Below are 24980 nucleotides of genomic sequence, written 5' to 3' on the forward strand. Positions count from 1 at the left end.
GCAGGTCTGATCCCTTGCATGCTTATTGAGTTCAGTGGTGTTTACTTCCATACAATCATGGCTAGGAGAGGTAAAACTGACCACGGGGGAGCAGGAGGGGAGAGTAGAGGGAAAGAGAAAGGGGGGACAGGGGAGCAGAAGGAGAGGGAGGGGGAAGGAGAGAATTGGAAGGCGAGGGGGAGGGATAAAGGAAGGAAGGGATGAAAGGGAGGTGATGGGAGGGGGGAGGAGGGTGGGTTTGATCATTTGTATACTTTTTGAGTTCAATGGGATTTATTTCTGTGCAATCATGTTTGAAAATGTAAATGGACTGCCTTCAAGCCGACTGGACTTATGGCGACCCTTTGAATAGGGTTTTCATGGTAAATGGTATACAGAGGTGGTTTGCCATTGCCTTCCTCTGAGGCTGAGAGGCAGTGACTGGCCCAAGGTCACCCAGTGGGCTTCATGGATGTGTGGGAATTCAAACCCTGGTCTCCCAGGTCATAGTCCTAGGATAGGTAAAACTGACCATGGGGGAGGAGGAGGCGGAAGGGAGGGAGGATTGGAAGGGGAAGGGAGCAGTGAAGGAAGGGGGAGGGAAGGGGCAAGAGGGAAGGGATAGGGGGACAGATTTGATCATTTGCATGCTTATTGAGTTCAGTGGGATATACTCCTGTGCAATCATGCTAAGGATAGGTGAAACTGACCTGGGAGAGTGGCAGGGAGGGGAGGAGGGCAGGAAGAGGGACAAGAGGGGGAGGGAGGAGATTGGATGGGTGGGCACTGGGCAGAGGGGAAGCCCCTTTCCTTTCCAAAAGGAAAACATTGGGAACAGTATTATACTTTTTCAGGGTTTCCCCAACCTTTTTATTCTACAACACGCACATGTATTCTCCCACCCAAAATTAAACCAAAGCTGTCCCTGGCCACATCCACACCAGACCTTTCTTTCACTTTACAGTATCATGGCTTCTCTCAAATAATCCTGGGAAGTGTAGTTAGTGAAGGGTACTGAGAGTTGCTAGGAGACGCCATATTCCCCTCACAGAGCTTCAATCACAGTGACTGACTGTTAAACTACTCTGGCCACTGGAGCTCTGTCAGGGGAATAGGAGCCTCTTCTCAGCACCCTTCACAAACTACACTTCCCAGGATTCTTTAGGGGAAGCCATGACTGTCTAAACTAGTGAAATAAAGGTCTGGTGTGGGTGTGGCCCCCTGAGTAGGCAAGCCAAGCAGCTGTGAGTCTGACTTTTAGAATACTGACAGTTTGTTCTTACTGAGCATGCCCAACCTCATTCAGTTCAATGCTAAATTTCTTAAATTAATTAAAAATCACCCATGCATTTTTAAAAACTTTTAAACTGCAGAAGATGAAGGTCAGAGTGTGGGGCAAGGTCAGTAATAGGATTACAGGTACTCTGTGAACATGGCTGATTTTTAATAAATTTCAGCAGATTATGAGAACTCTCAGAGAAAAAAAGTCCAAAAGGGCTCTAAGGTTTCTCTCTCTCTTTTTACATTTTGAACTCTCTATTTTCTCTGACTGTTTTGTGTATCGCCATGAACATTTAGAAGGTTGTTAAGCAAGCGTTTCCGAGTTCAGGAATATAAGTTTTGGAAGATTTTGTTTTGAAATGAGCTTATGGGAAGCATCAGAACGGCATGGGGGTATTTTCAATTTAACATTGTGGAATGCAAAAAATCCATGCTGACTATAGTATACAGCCACACGCACACATGATCCCTGCATTTTTGCCCACCCTTGGGAGTATGGTAATGGGGGTTGTTAGGATAGTGCCTACACTCAAATTCACCATTACAAAGAAAAAAATGAATAATCATACTCAGTAGGGAAAACACTGGTCATGACAATATGCAAACTGTGTAAAATTAAAAACTGATGCCTCATATAACAGTGCTTGCAGACAATTGCTTTAAACAAACCCACAATGAATAGGACAGAGTTCAGGACTTTAAAGACCTTCAGTTCCCCCCCCCCCCAAAAAATATATTTCAAGAGAGCAGTGATTAATTTCCCCATTTTTCTTCCTGGAATCATCCATAAAAGCTGCAGCCCCCATTAGTAATGACTAACCAACCCTAATCAAGTACCCTGGCAGAGCTCTGTCATTTGGTTTGTGATGCTTAAATGTAATTACATGCAGCAAGAAGTAGTGACGTGACAAATACTTTTAAAAACATTACCAGAATTGTTAGTTCTGCTTTCGCTGCAAAGCAAATACCAACTCCAGCTGGAAAGTTAATATTCATTCTTGCCGTAGGATTACCCCACCCCACTCCTCCTTCCCAAGTATACGCTTGATGGAGAACTCTCCTTGATACTCACCCAACAGGCATGTATATTCATAGAGACCTTTGTGCGGCCAATATTTCTCCAGCTCAGGACTAGCAAGCCATTATGAAATTTCATGTAGTGTAGACTCAGAGTGTATTACCTATAAACCATGTAAGCCACCTTAGCAGAGTAAATCTGAAACCCCAAGCACACTTACCTAGAAGGTCCCATTAAAATCAATGGGACTTGATTCCAAGTGAGTGTGTAGAAGATCATAATGCAGTTTGGATTTATAGTCTGTGAATTTTTTTCTTTCACTGTTTTTCTCTTGCTTTATTCTTTCTGTTTAAAAGAAATGCTTTCTCTTTTATCAGACTGAGATATCAGAACTGCAGTGAATTTTTGTTTTAATACTATTAATTACATAGTGTTTTTAAATAGACGCTACTCCGGGGGAATATCCATAGGTCCCTGGTAACTTGTTTTCTCGCTATGTAGTTTTCAGTAGCTCCCTGAAAAAGAACTCTGCCTGAGACCATGGAGAGCCAAACAGGTAAAAACACAGGGAGCCATGTTCGTCCATTAGATATGAAGGAAACAGCATGGAAGCCAAGATGGCATATACAGGGTTCCCAAGTGGTCTCCCAGTGAAGCACTGACCAAACCAAGATCTTCTCGGCTTTTGGGCTAGACTGACCTATATGTAAACACATCTAAATCTGCACCTAAGGCAACTGGAAGAACAAACAAACAATGGATACTTTCCCTTTGAAAATATAAAAGATGGAAGTTACTCAGATCTGTACCTAGTGCTAATCAGGTCTCTTTAAGGCAGAGAGTGTAGAAGTAAATAAAAACATGGTATATTAACAAAGCTGGATTTTAATTGTCAGTGATACATGGCAAAAGAAAACAAATAGGATAGGATTACACTAGGGATGGGGAATCTTGGCCCTGGAGACCAACTGCAGCCCTCCAGACTTTTCAATATGGCCCATGGTACCCTCCCCAGATCACATCCCTCACCAGCCCTGTTCTGCAGCCTCCTTGAGCAATTCTGCCTGGCGACTATGTTGTTAAATCAAGATAATGCCTCTTGCTTGCCTGGATGAATGATGGAGAGATAAGGGTAGAAACCTCTGACTATTGCATGGTTGCAATGCAACCTATTGTACAAACCTAAGAGTTATATTTGTAGGCGCTACCCACCGCCGCCATGAGGCAAGCGGAATTTTGCACAAAAGGGGTTGTGGCCCTCAGATTGAAAAAGGTTCCTCATCCCTGCATTACATAGTAGTTAGAGAGCATGTAATCTCTGCCAACGAAGCCCAATAATAAGAAATGGGCCCTTGTTTTTCAATCGGAAGGTTTCACTAAATGGCTCAGGAGATGGAAGGGCATCACTTTAATTGTAGATGGCATGTCGTTAGCATGATTTGCACATCATATTTCTGTATATAGCAAATTCCTAACTACAGCTGGTACAGCATTTTTGCACTTATTTGCACATATTCTTGTCTTGAAATGATAAATCCCATTTATAAGCACCAGGCGTGGGGGGAATCAATCACATGAATGTTGGGCCTTTGTTTCCTGATACGTTGCTAAATATTATTTTCAAATCTACAAAAGCTAGGAAAAGTGTACTTGTTTTTATTGTGGCAAGAGAAGGTGGCCCATGCCCCCTGCTTTAATACAACATAAAGGGGGGGGGATTCAAAAATGTATTTGAATGCCTTTGCAACCAAAGCTTAGGAGCAATGCTGCTTCCCTTTCCCCTCCCCTCCTTACCACCACTGTTTAAACTGTGGCCTTTGGTAAGGATCTGGGTGCCTTTCAGATGTAAATATTTTACAAGAGAATACCATATGGGAGACGCAGCTGTTTGTTTTTATTAGCAAAAAGAAAATGAATCTCTTCACTTTGCACAGGGGTTTTATGGATGCCTGATCTACAGCTCTTTGCCAATACTTAAATTACCCTAGCTCAGATTAACCTCTAAGAAGCACTCAAGCTAAAGATGGCCTCTAATTATTGAGCAGAATTAATGTAATAAATAAATAAAATTAAACATACCCTATGTAATGTTTGAATGAAAACAATGACTCTGACCTAATTGACAAGGGAGGAACGTTTGAGTTGCCTAATAAGCCATGATTGCATTTGAATATTTACATAAGACAGGCTGTGCCTATTAGAAGTTAATCATCAATATCAATTTGCTCTATAAACAGACACTGTTTCCAGTATCACCCAAAATCCAGACATATTTAATATTCTCTTTTAGGTTTCATCGTTATTTTCCTTAGAGATGGGTGAACCACAGTGGGTTTGATTTGGGATATGGGTCAGTAAATTGACCTACAGAGCAATTCTAACCCCTGGTGAAGGCTTATGGGGGGCTGGAATTGAACAGAAGTGTGACTTCACCAGCAGGGAGGAGTTCCAGCAGTTGGCTAGGCCACCTACCCCAGAGGCCCCCACATTGCTCACGGAAAGCTCCATGGGTGTAGATGTACTGCTGACGGTCTTTCTGTCAGTGGTAGGACACAATCTAGGGTATTCTTGAGGTGACCTTGGACCTACTGGATCCAAAGCCACCTCACTTCCCTGACGATCCCTCACACTGGACCCCTTAACTATTTGATCTTTATACTGCAAGCAAGACGAAAAGGAGGGGGAAACTGCTCCCACCCCAGACAGAATGAGGCAGCAGGGCTTTGGAAGTATCAAGGCTTTGGAAGCGCAAGCCCATCACTTAACAACCTCCTCCCCATTTAGAATTGCCCTGCTATTTTTCTATAAAAATTCAGGAAAATATCTCATTTTCTGAAGCCAGTTCTGAATCCAGAAATCCACCCAGCCAACCACATTATGACATCCTGATAACTTCCTACGAGCTACCAAACACTGTACTTTTCTGACCAGGTGATGGTATAGGCAGCAACAGTAGAAGCTGCATATCCCAGAGTCCCTGAGAGATGGGGGAGAGGAAGGGGTAAGAAGGGAGGAAGGAAGGTAGGCTGGCTGGCTGGCTCTCAGCATCCCAGATCTCCATCTCCTCTGTCACTGCCATGGTTGTTGCAAGTGGAAAGCAAACAACAAGAGTTTTACCAAGGGAAAGTAAGGTTTTTCTCTGGCTTGGATCCCAATACAAGCTGGATAAGAGCCCTCAGTCCATGATGCTCCTCTCATAATTGAGGTGAGCATCATGTGTTTCCAAAGTTCATTTCCAAGCCAGGCAATTATGGACTTCAATAGCTGTCTCTAATCTGCCATTTTCATAATAAAGGAGAAATCTGGGCTTCAAATCTGAACTGGCCACATACCAGTACCACTTTCTGGATCAAATTGTGCTAGCATTCTAATCTTATGCTTAGTTTACCCATTCAAACAAAACCAAATGTTAAAGCCTTCGCTGGACTTCAGGCACAGGTAGGGGATTACAGGTCTGAAAGTGTTCCCATCTAGCAAACAAACTTCATGAACATATAAGAAAAACATGTGAGGGAGAAGATTCAATCCAGCTTTCATCTTAAGTTTCTTTTTTGAGGCGCAGGAAACTTTTTAATGGGGGAATATTCTAACATGTTCACACACGCACACCCTTCACTTACCTGAAGTGGTATTGTCCAAGAAAAAGTTTTATCTCCCGGTTCTCCTTGAATGCATAAACTCATATTAGGCTAACAGCAGCACAAGTTGTCTTCTCAGTGAGAGTGCATTGGAGTGATTTCCAAACACACATGGAAAATGTTACTATTAGAATGCAAATGCCATGTGGATTTTGCAGTCAAGATCTGTGAGGAGGAGCTGACAGAAATCTAGTGTCCCACTATGGATGAGTAGATGTCCGCTCTTCCATTATTGTTCTGTGGGATGCCTCTGGCCCATGTTCTACTCTGCTTGCCGCCTTCCTATTTTAACTTGGAGAATTCCTAAAATCAATTTTGGAATTTGTACATGTCCAATTTGCTGCACTTTATAGTCCCCATGCAGTCGTATCAAGATATATTTTTGTGCAATTTTTAATCAATCTACATATGTGCTTGTGTGCTTTGATAACAGCAGGGAGAGATGTAAACTGAAGACTGTAGCAAACTGTGCATGCACAGCACATTTGGACAAAGTAAATAAAGCAAATAAAAGCAAAAAACACAGGACAACTGCAGCTCACTAATGCATTAGTGCCACTTTGCAAACAAGATCAGATTATTCAGAACTCCAAAATATGAGGAGAAATGCAGATGATGGGAATTTATTAAGCATCCCTTTATTCTACTAAATATCTTTCCTGGTACATCTATGTGGATTCTGCATGTCAATTGCTCATTAATGGTTTCAGAATATTAACAGGGATTAAAAACATTAAGTAAGAACAAGCTCTTAAGTGTATCCATTCGTCAGAATCCAAGATAGCCCTATTATATGAGGTATAGTGAAGTGGCTTCAGACACCAGTTTATAGTGCCTTTTCCAGCTTCCAGTCTCTAACTGTGTAATTTAAAAATGGAAGCCTATTCCCCATGCTGTGTGGGTCTATCTTGTTAGGGCACCATCCCCAACCTGGTGCCTTCCAGAGTTTTGGACTATAAGTCCCTTCAGTCCTAGCTGGCATGATCAATGGTCATGAACAATAAAAGTTGCAGTCCAAAACATATGAAGGTTATCAGGTTGTGGAAACCTGTTTCAGGTGAGTCTAAGGCCAGCACTGAATGGAACTTATTTCCATAAATGCGGCATACAATTGGGGAACAAAACACTTCTTGGCATAAGCTATCTCACTGCGAGCACTTAATATACAAGGGAATTTTTCAATGTTTTAAAATTTAAAAGGGGCCAACAAAGGCAATTATAATTTCTACTCGCAGACAAGTACACACCCACATTCCAAGGAATGGCTTTAGGCTTTGAAGAATTAAGTTCCTTCTATGTTATCCTTTTCATGCCAAGAAAAAACTACTAGATATCTGTTTGGGGAGATGGTAGAGAAAGGATATTATGCAAACACTGAAAGCTTTCACTTTGGGAAAGGGCTGTAGTCTGTGGTAGAGAATCTGCTTTGCATGAAGTAGATCCCAGGTTCAATCCCCGGCTTCTCCAGGCAAGGCTGGAAGAGAATCCTGTCAGAAATCCTGGAGAGCAGCTGCCAGTCAGTGCGGAAAATACTGAGCTAGATGGACCAATAGTCTGACTCAGTACAAGGCAGTATCCTGAGTTCTGCTAGAAAAAGTATGACACTGGGTATTAAATCCCCATTTTTTTCAGACGGGGAACTGAGATCTACAATGCCTAATGTCACTCAGAGGCACTCACTGGACACTAGTGGACTGAAACTCAGGTATGCACATCCAAGTCTATTCACTGGACCACATTTTGTCTTCCACAACTCCAGGATTTAGCAAGTTTCTTTCTATTATATTGTAAACATAATAATTCAGACAGGCTTTACAGTGGGGAGAAGAGCCTGGCTGGGAGTCCAGAATATGTGAGTTCAAATCCCTGCTCGTGTCTCCTGGGTGTCAAGGGCCAGCTAGGGTTATGTGCCCTGCCATCTGTGCAGCTATGGGCAAGCTGCATAGTCCCAAGGAGCCCAGTTGCCCCCCCAGCTGGCAGTTAAGACAAGGAAGGGGCTGGCTTGTGCAGCTGTGGCACGCTGAGCAGGCCCAGCCAGCTGGGGAAGACTAGCCTCAGAGGGAGGCAATGGTAAACCTGCTCTGAATACCGCTTACCATGAAAACCCTATTCATTGGGTAGCCATAAGGCAGGATCGACTTGAAGGCAGTCCATTTTCCATTTTTACCATGTACGGGAGTGAAAGGGTTTGTGTCCTAGTACATAAAACCCCGTGCCACCTTAGGTCGTCACTGTGTTCTTACTCTCAGGTTTGTCATCAGCTCCTAACAAAGGGGAGGAAAGAACTACCCCCCCCCCAAGGAGACTCTCTCCATCCCCATGGTTAGTGCATGCCCTGGCACTTTGAAGTCCAAATGGTGGCTGACCTTGTTTTGGGCACTCAGGCGTCACACAGGGGTGCCAACTGGAAAGGTGTTCAGGTTTTGTAGTCTTCCCTGTTTGGAATAGCTCTCTGGAAGATGCTTCCCCCAGCTGTTTGCCTTGGCTTCTGGTATGGGAGGCCTCCACCAGCTGTGGCAGTCTGGGCTCGGCCGGGCTTCTGCTGCAGCTTCTTCTGCTGTCTCGCCTTTGGGGCTTGCTGCTCTCTTCCCTGGCTGCTGAGGAAGCACAGGTGGGTCAAAGCTTCTCCCTCCCTCTTCCAGCTTACTTTCACTTTGCCCTCCTCTCACTCTACTTTCCCTCTTGTCTTTCACATGCCTCCTGTCCAGAGCTTGGAAAAGTTACTTTTTTGAACTACAACTCCCATCAGCCCAATCCAGTGGCTATGCTGGCTGGGGCTGATGCGAGTTGTAGTTCAAAAAAGTAACTTTTCCAAGCTCTGCTCCTGTCCCACATAGTCTAACTCACACCCTCACAACTGCTAACATCAGGGGGCAATAGATCAGCTGCAATGGGTGGGAATGGGCATTGGATGGATCTTACTTAATGAACAGGAGGATGTAAGGGGGAAGATGCAGCCAGCAATGTTTGGGGCCAGGGCCAAATTGAACTATCCAAAAGCAGCCAACAAATAATGTCCTCCACAGTAAATTGAAAGGTACCCATAAATAAATGTAGAGTTCGATGCAATGCCATGGGATGATTTACTATAAGCAATAAAAACAAAACGCAGCGTCCTCTCAGCAGGATGACACAAAATGATTTTTCGGCTGGACTGGGTGAATGGGTGGGTGTAAAACGTAAAGAAAAATGGAACAAATTGCCTTTCAGAAAAGGCAGAACAAATCTAGTTGACCGCACTGAAGGAGTTGGGAATGTAAGGCCCATGAGCCTATCTTGTCTGCTGAGCCTTTTTCCTCAGCCTGCAGCAGAGCCCTGGGCAGCTTTTATTTGGCATTCAGCATTGAAGGAAAGGGCGGATTTTTTTTCCTTGAGGAAAACCCAGGTGGCTAGATAATGGGCCAAATTGCGGCAAATCCTTAATTAATAATAATAATAAAGGATTTAATTAGGAAGACATCTAATTAATTAAAAGGACCCATGATTTCTAGAATTCAGAGCTAACTGTACCTTATATTGCTTCCCCCTGGTATTGTTATTTGTTGATTTGATGAGTTGTTTAAGTTATACCCAGTCTTTTGATTAGATAGTTTCACAGTCTTAGCTACTAAACCTGCACAAAGCAATATGTATTTATGTAAGATATAGCAAATTTCTAGGTGTTAGCACCAACATTTTGAGGGAAATTATATTAAATATTTTTCAACCCAGTTTCAACTGCCCCATACATATTTTACTAGAGAGGGTTTTTTATATATATTTTATTCCGTTTTAGTTGAGCCTTTCAATAGCAGGGAGAGGTTTGGGGACCTTGATAGAGGTTTATGAGTGAATATAGCCAGAAAAAGTCTCATAACCCAATTGGGGAGGATTTTATTGGATACATGGAGGACATTTTTATTTTGAATGGGCAATATTTTTAATATTTATGTAATACATACATATTTTGCATTATATTAATTACTCTATGATTTATTGTGACAGCCCTCATCTTTTCTTCAAGTATATTTTTTGAGTTATGCCTTACATAGTTGTATATATGTATTACATTTCTAGACCACTTCCCAGCTAAGCTCCCAAATTATATGACAATGTATGCATGTATCTATTGCACTTCACCAACCTGGTGTCCTCCTAAAATGTTTTGACTACAACTCCCACCAGCTGGTTGGACCTTCTGTATGCAAGACATGTGCTCGATCATTGAGATATGGCTTCTCCTCTAATACAATATAATAATTCAACCCCAGAATTAAAATTTCCAGCATACAGCAAACATTGTAATCCAACAGAACAGCATGAGGCACATACTGTATTAGACTCTGTGGGTTATAGCCAACTAAGTTATATTCAAAGTGAAATTGAAATTAATCAACCTAAGTTAGTCATGTCTACTAATTTCAATGGGTCTATTCTGAGTAGGAGTAGCATACGATACAACCTTTTCATTCTCAGTTTACCTTCTGAATGTCAAATGCAGTCTGGAAAAGAGATGTATTTTGCTGATGTCTACAAAATAGCAAGTGACCTACTTAGTCAAGCCTCCCTGGGAAAGGAGTTCCTTGATTGGGGTGCCACCACAGAGAAGGCCTTAGATCTTATAACTGCCATATCACTGATAAGGTAGGCATTCATAGCAGTGCCTTCCTAGAAGACAGTAACAAGCAGCAGGAGAGAAATATTACCTGAAAGATCATCTCACTTGCCCCTTATATACCAAATTGATCACTGCACTCTACAGGAGAGGGCCTCTTATCAAGAGGACCATGTTATCAGGAGGTTTATTCCACATAATATAGGAACTGAGCCTTTAGTGTTGTCACACCTACCCTTTGGAATTCCCTCCCCTTAAATATTAGACAGGTGTCATCTCTGTCATTGTATGGTGCCTATTGAAGACCTTCCTCTTTCAACAAGCCTTTTAAGTAGAGACCTTTATCACAGTCTGCATCTGTATTGGAAACATCTTTAAGATGTTTTTATTGTATTATTGCTTGTTGCTTGCCACCTTGGGCCCCTTTGGGAGGAAGAGCTGGATATACATTTAGTGAATGAATTAATGAAATACTGTAGATGTTCCTTCAGATAACCAGGCTCTTAACCATCTACGTATGAAAAACATATGAAGATAAGAAGCTGTCTTAAACACTGAGGAAATTCCTGGGTCTTTCTAGTATATTACTGTCTACTTCAACCAGCACTGGCTCTCTAGGGTTTGCAGCAGAGGTCTCTAGTACCCGACAACTCCTCACTGGACATTCTAGGGATTGAACAGGCTCTTCTGCATGCAAAGCATGTGCTCTACCAATGATCTCTCAACTTTTCACTGTTCTGCTGAACGGAAATATTTGTTATATGCCAGGTGTTTTAATTGTGGCTTTACTGATGCTGTTAGTTGTGTTGTACTGTTGTAGTTGGGACAGGGCCATAGCTCAATGGTAAAGTTTCAGGTTTTAAAACCAGCATGTCGAATTGCACTCAGGAGCCAACTTTTCTGGAGTGCACTTTTTAAAAATGGGTATAAAATGTTCCCTCTTGCCAACACTAGTCAGGAGTCTAACTACTGAATTTTGGAGCAGCTATCGTTTCCAAGCAGTATTCAGAGGCATACCCACACAGAGTGCATTACAATAATCTAATACAGAAATTATCCAGGCATATATCACAGTGGCAAGGTACCTATAAAAGAGCAACTGGCAGACCAAGTAAAATTGAAAAAGAAACTCTTGGCCATGAGTGAAGTACCATGGCCAGATTCAAGAAAACCTTCAAGCTGTAAAGACTGCTTTTTCATGGGGAGCATGATTTCATCAAAATAACTATTCATCTGTCATGGAAGGCTTAGAGCATATGTCAGTCAGGAAGCTAGACAAGAATTTCATTGTCTCTCTTAAACAAGAAGAGAACAGCAACTCCTGGCTCCATGCAGATGCAACTATCATTCCTGATCATGCCTTCTAGGGCTGATGGGAGTTGTAGTTCAACAAGATCTGGAGGGCCAAAGGTTTCCCACCCCTGGGTTAAACGATATGACACTATCCACATACTAATCCCTGAATAAGAGATCTTCTAATGATCAATACATCCATTTTATCTGAAATCAGCTTCAGTTTATTGGCCCTCATCCAGCCCATTACTGACTCATGACATCTGGTAAAGGACTTCATAGCTATGTGATAGAACAGAGAGAAACAAGTGTGCAAAAATCACATATTGATTACACTGAATGCCATATCCTCCAATACTCTCTCAGTCAATTCACTTAGATGTTGCAAAGGATAGAGACAGCATAAAACTGGAACACCCCACAGAAAAGTATGCATGGGTAGAGTAGCAGTCTCCCACCACCATCACCTTCTGGAACCTGCCTGACAAGTTAAGAGTCCCTCTAACTCCAACTCTGCCAGACAGACCAGAAATATACTATGATCAATGGTGACAAAGGCCACTGAGAAGTCCAGCAGAATCATTAGTGGCACACTCCCCCTGTCTATATGCTGTTAAAGGCCATCTGATGATTTAGGCAGTCTCTGTACTAAACCAAACTTGAGGCTAGACTGAAAAATGAAGATCTAGGTCAGGGACAGGGAATCTGTGGCCCTCCAGATGTTGCTGGACTGTTAAAATTCCCATCCTCCCTAACCATTGTCCATGCTGGGGCTGATGGGAGTTGAAGTCCAATAAAATCCAACAGATTCTTACACTAACTAGCACACCACCTGCTCTATTACCCTGCTCCCTAGAAGGTAGATTTGTGACTGGCCTATAATTACCAGAATCCAATTGGACCCACGGAAGGCTCACGTGATAGCTACCCAAGAAGGAATTAAGCACCAGTCTAACAGCATTGGCCCCTCATAGCATGGTAGAATAAACAAAGAAATGCAAAGATCCAAAAACCACACTATCCTGTTCTTGCCCTTCTACAAAGGCGTATCATATTCTTCTCTTTTCTTTCATTCATCTTTAAATATTTGTTTTTAAAGCTATATGGTAGAAAAATATAATGCACAAGGTTTGAAACTCAAAGTGGCCTCTGAAGTAAATTCACCTTCACCACCCTTGGCAAGGTCTGCAAGACTCCAATAAGGCTAGCTTTTCAAAGAACTAAACAGCGCGAAGCTCTTAACACTTACGCGGATGCCTAAATGAAGAGCTACGCTTTTTTGAAGATCTCGTCTACACAGGTAATGCGAAACCTCAAAAATAAAAACAGAAAGCCTATTGGTTTGATATGATGAGGCTTCTATGGCAAAAAGCCTGAAATGGACTGCCTTCGATCCCAACTCATGGTGACCCTATGAATAGGGTTTTCATAGTAAGCAGTATTCAGAGGGGGTTCACCATTGCCTTCCTCCGAGGCTGAGAGGCAGTGACTGGCTCAAGGTCACCCAGTGGGCTTCATGGCTGTGTGGGGATTTGAACCCTGGTCTACCAATCAGGTCATAGTCCAACACTCTTACCACTACTAAGGCATGGCAAATCCCCCTCCTTCTCCCTTAATTTGTCTGCAATGGAAAGAAAAGACTTGAGACTCATCAGTCTGATGGGCATGGATAGAAGCTCTCTTTTTGCCAGTGTTGTGGAAAAACTGAAAATCATACATTGGTTGCTACATCTATTATTAACTCAGCTAAGTCAATACCAGTAACCTTGTTCACTAAAAACATATTTGGGCTCCTATTCCCAACTATCCCTGGTGTAATATAATCCCACTGGTGTCATATGGTTGTGAAAATACTGATGTCACTTATTATCACTGGTATACCACAACAGGTAAACCAGATAGCTAGTAAAACCTGAAACCTTTTCCCCAACTCCTAGCCTAGAAAAGATGACTGGTTTTGGTACACATGATGGAGCTGCAGATGCCACTCTTGCAATTGTCTTCTCTCTAAAGTCTTTAAGTGCCAATTACTGATGCAACCTTCATGCACCCACAATTTGGCTGCTGGAATGATTCTTGGAGTGCATGGCGGTAAAAAGATTTCATTTGAATAGGTCATCCTTATTCTTGGACAGTCCTATGAATTAATACTAGCTGCCAATAGAGTTAGTCAACTAGTGTCAAGGGTGACTGATGGTGTGAAGCTATCACTATTGTTATCAATGGGAGTTAGCAGTGGTTGAGCCCAGTTCTATATATGGTACTCAATCCAGCTCAAGTTAGGTGGTGTGCAAACATACTTACAAACTTTAGTCACCACAGGGTTTTTTTTCATATGTGGAGAACCCTCGTCACTGATAATTGGCTCATGGTTGGCTATGTATATATACACTGATTGTCTGGTAATTGCAGACTCTTCTCCCAGAACTGCCAGAATGGTATATGCTAAAAATATTTCACAAATAGATTGCATATTGTTTGTTCATTATTTTTTCAAAGGTGCTGCATGAACATTCATATATTACTCCATTCATCTAAACATTATGTTTCTTTAAATTATGTTGGAAACCTCTCCTTGGGATGGTGGTGGAGAAACTATAATTGCTATTCAAACAGTGTGGTACTCAGCCAGCTGCCAGTCTGTCAGTGCTCTGCAAGCTAGCTCTGCTGCAAAACTTGTTTTACCCATGATCAATCCTGGAGGGAGAAAAGACTGAAGACACACACAACCCCACTCATATGGCTGTTAATGAGGGGAGTCTAGGAAGGTATTAGAGGCAAGAAGGCTTCCTTCAGAAAATGGGAGTTTTGACCAAATGATGTTGGACACTGTGTACTAAAAAAAAAGCTTTTGATAAAGTATCTCACACAAAGACTCCTGAGTAAGCTTAGCAGACATAGGATAAGAGATGACGTCTTCTTATGGAACAGGAACAGGAACTGGTTAAGAAACAGGAAGCAGAAAGTAGGAATAAATGGACAGTTCTCCCAATTGAGGGATGTAAGCAGTCAAGGATCTCTATTGGGATACTTGCTTTTGTTGTTTTTTAATGACTTGGAGTTAGGGGTGAACAGTGAGGGTGTCAGGTTTCCTAATGATACCCAATTGTTCAGGATGATAAGAACAAAAAGGGATTGCAAAGAGTTCCAAAAGGATCTCCTCAAACTGGGTGAATGGGGATTTAAAATGGCAAATGCAATTCAGTGTAAGCAAGTGTAAAGTGATCCACACTGAGGCCAAAAATCCAGCTCCACATATATACTTATGGGGTCTGAATGTGACTGACCAGGAAAAATATCTTGGGGTTGTGGTGAATAGCTCAATGACAACGTTGACCCAGTGTGTGGCATCTGTGAAAAAGGTGAATTCCATATTAGGGATCACCAGGAAAGGGATAGAAAATCAAACTGCCAATATCTTAATGCTATTATACAAATCTATGGGGAAACTTCACTTGGACTATTATTTACAGTTCTGGTCTCTTGGTGCATAGTTAAACTATGCACTTAAGCTACACAGAAATGTATGTAGTATTGGGGACCAACTTGGATGGCTTAGAAGGGCTTGAAACAAAGATAAGGCTATCAATAGCCACTAACCATGACGACTATCTTCTACCTTCACTTTCGAAGGCAGGACACCTCTGCACGCCAGTTGTTTGGAATCACAGGTGGGGAGAGTGCTGTTGTACTCATGTCCTTCTTGTGGGCTTCTCAAAGGCATCTGGTTAGCTACTACAAGAACACGTTTATGGACCAGATGGGCCTTAGTCTGATCCAGCAAGGCTCTTCTTATGTTCTTAGCAAGCCTTGTCTCCTCACTGTGTTCACCAGCCACGCATCCCACCTGCTACACATTAATAAAAACATGAAACAGCCTTAATGACAGCAACCATGTGAGGGGGTGCCGGGGGGGCATGGGTTGCAGGCATGTTAGGGAGGAAAGCTTCCCACATGTAAAGCCTGAATGTCCCCACAAGCCCTTCATGCATGCTTTAAATAGGTGACGGTTTGCCTACTATATTTCAGCAATTCAATTAGTATATTTCCAGAGCACAGCAACTTCTGTTTCTTATGCATCTCTGGAGGCAACCAACGAGACAAGTTAGTAACAGTAAAATCCCACTGCTATCAACAGGACTTGATCACGACTAACTTGACAAAGATCAGGGCTATGGAGTTTTACAGTCTATCTAGCTGGCAGATTGAGGACAAACTACATGACCTGAGATATCTGTTTTTGTTTCTTGTGTCTAAAAGCCACCATGGAGGGGTGGGCAGGGTTGGATTGGGGCCTTTCCCCCTTTTAACTCTTCCCCCCCCCCCCACACACACAAACATAATTTCCTTGATAAAACCTGCCCTCCAAAGCTGCTATTTGCTGCTGGGAGGTGGGGGAAGAGAAAGGCAGGTATTCATACTATATATGTCGTTGTTTCCATCCATTACTAACAGCATCTTTGGTGGCAATTAAAACCACAGTTTAAATATGTGTTGCACCCTGATCCTTGGCACTAAGTCCCATTATTTCAATGAGGCTTACTCACAACTTTTCATAGAGGAGATTTTTAAAAATCTATAAAAACTTTGTTGCAATAGTGAATCATTCCCTAGCATTGAGAGAGTTGAACCCACTACTATTAAACTGAAGACACAGTTGTGCTTTCTTTTTCTTTTTTTCAAAAAGGCACAATCTCTCAACATACAGCACCTCCACTTGGTCTGAGTGAATGTATTTGCCTCTTGCCATATGTGTGCCTCTCTTTCTGAAATAAGGGTAGAAGACCACACACCTCTCTGGCAAAGAATCTCAACACTGCCTGAAGAATTGAGCCAAGTGTATTTGTTCTACAATATACCTGAGCCCTTCAACATTTACAGGGTTGCAAAGAATTATCTTAAAAAAACAAAAAGAACCCTAGTTCTTTGTAACATAATTAAATACCATTTTCTGGAGCTCCCCTTTCTTTTATTCATATGAAACTACATTCCATCCCAGTATTTGCATAACTTTTACTCAAGTATGTTGTATGATCTGCTATCACTAGAAATGCTGGTACCTGCTATTAATTTAAACTAATAGGAAGCAATCCACATCTCTCTGATCTGACTTGGCAGCTGCACCAGAAAAGCAATGCTACACAATTTCCATTTCAAGAAGATTTTCCACTCAAAACTCAGTAGTCAGAGTTCAACAGAGAGTGGGCAAAAGTTAAAAAGAAAGATGACGGGGAAAGGATTTCTTGGAACTATTTGTATGTTCAGCCAGCATGCTCCAGGCAGCACCCAGCTTTCTGACCTGGTGACCTGAGCTCTGTTTGCGTTTATAATAAAAGCATTCAAGCAAAGAGTTGAGGGATAAAAGTCTATATGCGGGAGGATTGCCCATATGCTACCCCCCTCCAGATTTGCCTCATTTATCTGTGAGTATTGTGGAAACAAAGAAAATTGAACCTCGACGTTTCAATTGTTTCAATTGTTTTCAGTGTTGTTTCTCTTTTTAAGCTGAATCCTTGGATCTATTAAAAATATCACCGTCATTATTTTTTTTTTTAAAGACAAATGAGAGAGTTTGCCTTTCTGGTCAAAAACTAAGTAACCAGATCTTCAGTTCTTCCCCTGCTTCCCATTCTATGACTTGGTCCTAACAGCTCATCTTGCTTGCATGTTTCCATTCCCAATAATTCCTCAATTTAGTAGTGATTAAAAGCATCAGAGGAACCGTGCTGGTCAGATTGAAGATCCCACAGTGGCCAGCCAGATATGCACTAGCAGGGCAAGAAGGACTTTTCTCACTGCTGCTCCTCAGCAACTGTATGCAGCAGTACACTGTTTTCAAGATGTTTAGAGTGTTTTAAGGGGTTTTTAGGCCACCCTGGGCTCCTACTGGGAGGAAGAGCAGGATATAAATAAATAAAATAAAGTGCCTCTGAACATGGTGGTTCTATATATACAAGTGTGCTGCCTCCAGAGTCCTCAGGCAGAGGCGTGGGCTTTCAGGAGTCTAACTTTCACCATGGTCTACTGATGTGTTTTACATTTATAAAACAGAGGTGCATAATTAGGATCTCTTAACAAATCGAGGACTATGCAGATGCTTATGTGTAGTGTGAGCATGCATAGGGAAGGGGTGAACTTGCACCTGCTGGTCCCATCCCATATACACATCAAGCATAATGTCTGTGCAGAGCTTATGCATATACAAGCTCTACACCTGCAGGCTCCATCCATGCAACAGGGAACTGTGCAGAAAGTAGATATTATGCTGAATATGGCACAGGGGAGAAAGCTGCGCCGGTAGGCATAATCCCACTCTCTACTCTGTACACATTCTTTTTACACAGCAATAATGGGTTATATCCAAGCAGATTTTGCAAGCAGAACAACTTCCATTTGTGCAACAGAACTTCCCCTCCATCTCCTCCCCCCGGGCACCTCCCACACCCCTCAAATCTGCTCTAGGGGTTCCCTGTCCTCCTGAGCAGATTTTGGGAGATGGGATGCATGGAGGAAAGTGAGAGATGAGAAATTCCGTTGCATAAGCAGAAATCATTCCACTCTCACAATGACCAAAGACTTTGTTAGATTAAGTCCAATGTCTGCATGGTCCTAATGCGTTTAAAAGAAGTCACTCCTGCTTAAGAATGTAAGACGAACCTCAGATCAAGAAGGTGCACCAAGTTCTAACATTCTTTGCAAGAATCCCAGCCACAAGCAACTGTTCTGTCTCTAAAAGGCAAGCAAACATGTTCAGGTGGTCATCATGTCCTAAAAAAGGTCATCATGTCCTCCTTCGTGCCCATCGCCGCCGCATCTGGGCACTCCCTCCTAACACTCTCCCTGTGCTGCTTCCCTTGCAGGTGTTTTTTCTCCTCCTCAGTATTAGAAAAATTCTCCACGCTGCACTCCCTGTCCGGCCGGCCCTGCTTCGCCCCCGACAAAGGATGTGTTTGGTGGTCTCTGCGATGAAAGAAACCTGGTGCAACGGCTCCATCTTTGGCATCCACAACTCCGTCGGGATGCACTGCGTCTTGCTGCAGGAGGATGTCGGGGGGGCGAAAGAGACCCCACACTCCAGTTCAAGAAGCTATTCCGGCACCTGGCTCCTCTCGGGGGCTGCTCGCTTCTTGTCCGGGGATGATGCTCCGGCCCAAGACACAGGAAGGCTGCGGCGAGGAAAGGCCTCCAGCGGATTCTTGCTCTCCCCCCCTCCCCCCGTTGGGCTCCACCTTTGGGACCCTCGCAAGGCGAACCAGCGGCTCCAGGGCCAGAACCGCCATCCCACCGCCATCGTAAGCAGGAGCCCTGGCACCACACCCAGAACTATGGGGATAGGACCATGACTGAGAGAGTGTGGCTAGCATTGCAAATTAGCCGAATGTCTATAACACCTATTTTGCCAAAGTGAGAGGGGCGGTAGTTTGTGTTAACTTTGAATTGTATTACAAATTGTATTGTTTTTATTGTTTATTGTTTTATTGATATATTATTGATGTTTTATTGGTGTATTTTTATATTTTTTGTAAGTCGCCTTGAGGGCCTTTTGGCTGGGAGGTGGGGTAGAAATATTAAAATCAAATCAAAATCAAATCAAGTAATCCTGCTTGCTTTTTAATTTTCATGGAATTCCTTGCTGAATGAGGTCTATCAGACTCTGTCACAATACTTCTTCAGGCGAAGACACTGCTTTTTGGCAAGGGTTTTTTCCTGGTTCAGTTTTGTTATTTTTTTGTGCTGCTAAATTGTGAAACAAATTAGATACTATTAATTTGAATGTATACTGCGGTTTTTGTTCTTTTTCTAAAGGAATTACATCTGTTTTATTTTAAAATAATAAATAGTATTTCTATGTCTTGTCTGTTTTCAAGGGAGCTCATTGTGCTGCACATGATACTTATTCTCCCCATTTTATCCTCACAACCCTTTGAGAAACAGTGACTGGCCTAAGATAACCCAGTGAGCTTCATGGCTGAATGGGGATTTGAAAATGAGTTTTCCCAGTTCTAATCTTGACATTGTGACGCTATACAATGACTGGCTCTTGGTTGTTTTTTTAATAAAGGCTGGTGTCCAAAGAGTATGTTAAAATCAGCTTCTTCTTTTCACGACTAGAGTATCACATAAGAGAAGAGGAGTCTACAAATACCACAGTAGCAAGCAACTTCCTTAATCAGGGCCATTCCAAAATTTGCTTCCCTGATCGTAGAAGTTTGCATTCTTTTTACTGTTTCCTTCCATCAGTTTTGTTCCACTCACAGTTGTTAAGCAGAATAACTGGAGGATGACAATTTATAACTGATTCAGCTGCTGGCATTGCACAATACTTCTTTAGTACAGTAAAGTTAAAGTAGGATGTGGTCATGGCAAATACCATTCTACTTTGAATTTTGCTACTTTTGGGCACAATTCAGAGAAAGTTACATACAGCCTTATAACTATCGGTTCCCTAAATCCCATCATTTTCTGCCATTTTCTACAGTTTGCCTGCATGCCTGGCTTTCTCCTTTGGCAATGATGTAGAATAGTTAGAGATTCCTAGGAGGATACTTGTATAAATGGACTCATCCTTGTTTCTGTGTTAGTTCAGCACTCTTAAAAACCCTTTGCTTTCACTGGGAAACTGTGGCAGCCCTATCGGATGTGTATGCAGGATAAGTCCAAATGTGTTCAGAGTAAATGTGCATAGGATTGAAACCCTAAGTATATATTTCACTCTCCTTTTGAAATAAATGGAACATATAAGTGCTTAATTTTGTCTGGACTGTACCCAGTATTTTTGACCATCTAATTGATAATGACATCCCTCATGACTAATGGAATGACTCTACTGTGATTTAGCAAGCATAAAATTGCTTTCCTTCCCATTCCCTAATATTAGTCCATTTTCATAATGGCATTAAAGGGGCTGTTATTGAAAATATTATGTGTCTTTTGCAATTATCAGGAAGTTCCTCATGAAATATGTTTTGAAAGAGTTGTTAACTATAATATATATCCCTGAATTTGGGCTCAGATGCCATCCAATAAAGCGAAAGATGTAGCAGTTCTTGCCAATGACATAATCAGCTCTATAGGCTTTTGTTACTATTATTAGCGCATCAGTGGACTGGTGTAATGAATGTTGTCAGGGATAAGGAATCTGTGGCCTTCCAGATGTTGTTTGACTCCAGCTCACATCTGCCCCAACCAGCATGGCCAGTGGTCAGGGATGATGGGAACTGTAGTCCTATAACAAGGAGCATTAATTGAACTTAATTTCATAGCTTATTTTTCATAAGCGCTGACTAAGAAGCTGTGCAGAGAGGGACACGGCTTTGAGCAAGTCTGTATAAACTGTGGTTCACCTAACTGAATGCAGCTCACAAACCATTTATTGTGGCCTGCCAGGTGCTGGCAGAAAGCAAAATATTATGTTTTTGCTGCCCCCTCCCATACATAGCTAATGGGTTTGTTTGGCTTGGTGGGTCATGACTTAACCTAGTTCTGCTGAGCAAGCTAGCTCAAATACAGCCAAGTCTTGTCTCAAATCTAAAGACCTGATCAAAGGAGAAATCAAAGGTTTGGAACTGCCCGCTACTGCTGCTGTCTCCACCGCGGACTGCCCTGAACATCTGCTACTTCCTCAATATACCTGTGTCTGCCTTAGCTACTGACTAGTGTCATTTTTATTTTTATGCTTAACTCTCCCACTGAAGTCTCACTGGGATTTATAAATGCTTCATTGTGGCTGGATTGGGATCCATTCTTGCCCAGCTCCTAGAAGCCTAAACTGAAACCTCAAAACTCAATCAAAATACTACCATGCATACAGGTCTATTCTATGAGCTACAAGTAAAGACAAATATGCTAGCCTAAAGCTCACCAACATCTTTGTTTCCCCCTCTGACAGGGTAACCACAAAGAATGGTCTAAAACATTTTCCAGGAACAGTGGAGCTTGAATCCTGGCCCCCTGTTCCAGGCAATCTCTAGTGGTGATGCAGTCCAGCAGTCTACCAAAAGGAGTTCATGACTGACACAGAGTGAGTAATATGCAGATTTTCTTTGTGACTCAGCTTTTAAGTAATGGGTCATAGTCAATGTACTGGCTGTAAAATAAACCTGTACTCTCTGGTTGCTGATAGGGCTCCTATTGTTGTTTTTCTTCTACCCTTTTCCTTCTTTCTCCCATTCCTGAAATCAGCTTTGTACTTACTGCTTAGTTTGTAGCCTGTATTTCCCAAATCATTTCACCTTCTCACCCAAACAGAAATTCCATTTGGATAGCCGATGAGGTGCCCTCCATATATAGTTGGAACCACAACTCCCACCACTGGCAATACTGGCTGAAGCAGATCTGAGCTGGAGTCCAACAAGAACTAGAGGGCACCACAATGGCTACACCATAAGCATAATTACTTAGCCTCCTCTCTCTCTCATTATTATATCCTCATACCCCATTGGCATGCTGAATCTTCCTAGCTGTGACCATCTCTGATATCACTAAAAAGAGGAGAGGCTGAAAACAAAGCAAAGATGTGCCTGCAGTGGGGAACCGTTGCATGTTTAATAAGAGCAGTGGACAGCAAAGGCAGAAACAGACACATGGAAGCAGTGGAAATAGCAAAGGTACAGGGACAACAGGTGGTACCAGTAGTCAGGGCTGGCGCCAGACATGCCTGGGCCCTTGGGCACCAGCCTGCCCCAGGCCCATGACACCATAGCCCAACCCCTCCATACAAGTGGTGTGGGGCTAATAAACCTGCCGGCACATCCCTCCTACCTTTATCATCCCTAGAAATGACTGCACATGCCTACCATCAGCCAAGATGGTGGCAGGGATGTCAGCCCTTTAGGGAAACCTCTGCCACCATCTTGGTTGATGGCAGGTATGTGCACTGTATTCACAGGGATAGGAGAGGTAGGTGAGGCATGCATGAGGGCTTATTGAAGCCCACACTGACTGGAAGGGGGAGAGGTGCCTGGGAACTCCCTCTCCATGATTCATTGCAGGGTCAGGAGCTGACACTACCATGGTTTGCAGAATGGGAGCGGTACCCTTCCAGCTTAAGGAGGAGCCCCTCTGGGCCACAGGAGCCCTCAGCCAGGGCTCAACCTGGCCACCCCCTGGCACCGGTCCTGCCAGTAGTATAGTGGCAAATTCAGAAGTGCAGGTCCCTTTGTGATAGTCACACCATACCCCCACACAGCCATGTCTCCTTTTGTACTTTTTCTCATCTCTCTAGCTCTAAGTGTCAATTCAGAGTTCACTCTCCACTACCACACACATGCCTGCCATCAACTAAGATGGTAGCGGAGGCTTCCCTAAGGGGCTGGTGCCTCTGCCGCCACTACCACAGGCAATCAACATGAATGGGGAGACTGTGTTTTCTACTGAGAAGAGTCTTCTCAGTAGCTGACTCACCTCCTTTCACTCTGATTGGCTCCAATCAGCATAAAAGGGCCATGGAGTCTTCTCAGTGACTAACACGCTCCCCTTTCATGTTGATTAGCTCACACTCAGGGACTTGGCTGGGACCCTGCTCTTAAAAAAGTAAGGGGTCTACAACCACCTGTGACTCTGGATGACTACACCCCATACTGGCAACAATAAACCAACTGTTGCATGATTGTACTGTAGACAGAAAGATAAGATGCAAAAAAGGGGGGAGTTCTACCAAATGGCACTGCTAAAGAAAACAAAGAAAGGAAAGAAGATGAAGGTGGTGGTAATAGTTCAAAATCTCACTTATAAGAGAGAATTACCATGACAACTTGAGTTAAGCAAGCCATTTCCTTTGCACATTATTGGTGTTTGGGGGGCCCTTCTCCCTACCTTTCCCCTTTTTTTCACGCAGGTTTGCCATTAATCAAGATGGTGGCCAGGGTTTCAGCCCCTTAGGGAAACCTTGGCCGCCGTCTTGATTGATCGCAAACCGCAAAAAAACAGCGGAAAAGGTAAGTGAAGTGGGGGGGATGGCGGGCGGTTCGGAAGCTCTTGTCCCGTGATCTGCAGCTCCTGTCCTGCTTCCGCAGATCACGGGCCCCCAAGAGCTCCGGGTCCCTAGGCTTCACTCTACTAAGCCTAATGGATAATCCGGCCCTGGCTGACTTCCGGGAAGGGTGAGACTTCCGGGAAGGGTGAGACTTCCGGGAAGGGTGACTTAGCCTGTGCCTGCTTTTGAGACGGGCTCCTGCCTCAAAAGAAGCTTATTCAGATATATCAGTCAGTTTTTTCTTTTTTTTTTGACTGATTAAACTTCTCCCGGGTAGGGAGAAACGAAGAGATTAACCTCAAAGCCTATTTTTGTTGGGACGACCAGATCTCATTAATTTATGGGACGAGGTCCAGCCGACGAAGGTGGGACGGATTTTCAACAGCAAGCTCTATCTGTTAAAGCGAACGTTCATCTTATCTTCTAAGAGAGAACGCACTAACAGGCAAGCACCCTTCTTTCTATATTTTTCTTTTACTTGACTTAAATTGTTGCTGTTTAAAAGAGATTTGCCAGATTGATCGGTTTTTGACATCTCACTGGGGAGCCGTAACTTCTCTCTGCTACGCACTAATTAATAGCTTATCTCTGTTTTTGTTGCAAAAAGCTGTCCTGGATTTGCATTCTAAAGATATACACAGAAGAGGGATTTCTATTCCAGATTTTTATTTTGAAAAATATTATACTGTTTTGAGACTACTCTCTTTTTGGTCTATTTTATTTTGACGAATCTGTTTCTTGACGATTGCCATTAATTGTTTCGATCCTGGGAACTGCATTTTGTTTACTTAACTATTGGAGAGATAAGGCTGTCTGCTCTGTTTATACTGTGATGTCACCAAGTTTGGAGTATTAACCCAATTGTTGCTGAAATAAGAAGTGGTTTTCCTATATTTTTCTTTTAAAATGGCAATTAAGAAAGTGGCTGAGAATCTGGAAATAACTATGTTTCAGAAAATAATGGATGAGATTGAGATAATGAAAATTGAATTGAGTAAAATGAAGCAGGAGATTAAAGATATAAGGGTCCCTGTGAGAGAGGTGACCCTGGAAGGGGTCCCTGTGAGAGAGGAGACCCCGGAGATTGGAACAGGGGTCCCTGTGAGAGAGGAGACCCTGGAGACTGGAATAGGGGTCCCTGTGAGAGAGGAGATCCCGGAGATTGGAACAAACGTGGAACAGGAACAAGATTTGGAGTCTATG

General features: G+C 42.8%; 1 protein-coding gene across 8 annotated transcripts in view; it reads right to left on the reverse strand.

Moving 5' to 3' along the window:
- Positions 1-24980, reverse strand: part of KALRN (kalirin RhoGEF kinase) — an 872788-nt gene that overhangs the window by 766965 nt on the left and 80843 nt on the right. For 7 of the 8 annotated variants that reach the window (XM_061609058.1, XM_061609049.1, XM_061609050.1 and 4 more), the window contains exon 2: positions 8283-8510. The exons of the other annotated variant lie outside the window; for it this stretch is intronic. In XM_061609058.1, the coding sequence (XP_061465042.1) occupies positions 8283-8510 (228 nt within the window). The remainder of the gene's footprint in view (positions 1-8282; positions 8511-24980) is intronic. 8 annotated transcript variants of the gene reach the window in all.

Source organism: Rhineura floridana, chromosome 2 (assembly GCF_030035675.1).
Source record: "Rhineura floridana isolate rRhiFlo1 chromosome 2, rRhiFlo1.hap2, whole genome shotgun sequence".
In the NCBI taxonomy this organism is placed as follows: domain Eukaryota; kingdom Metazoa; phylum Chordata; class Lepidosauria; order Squamata; family Rhineuridae; genus Rhineura; species Rhineura floridana.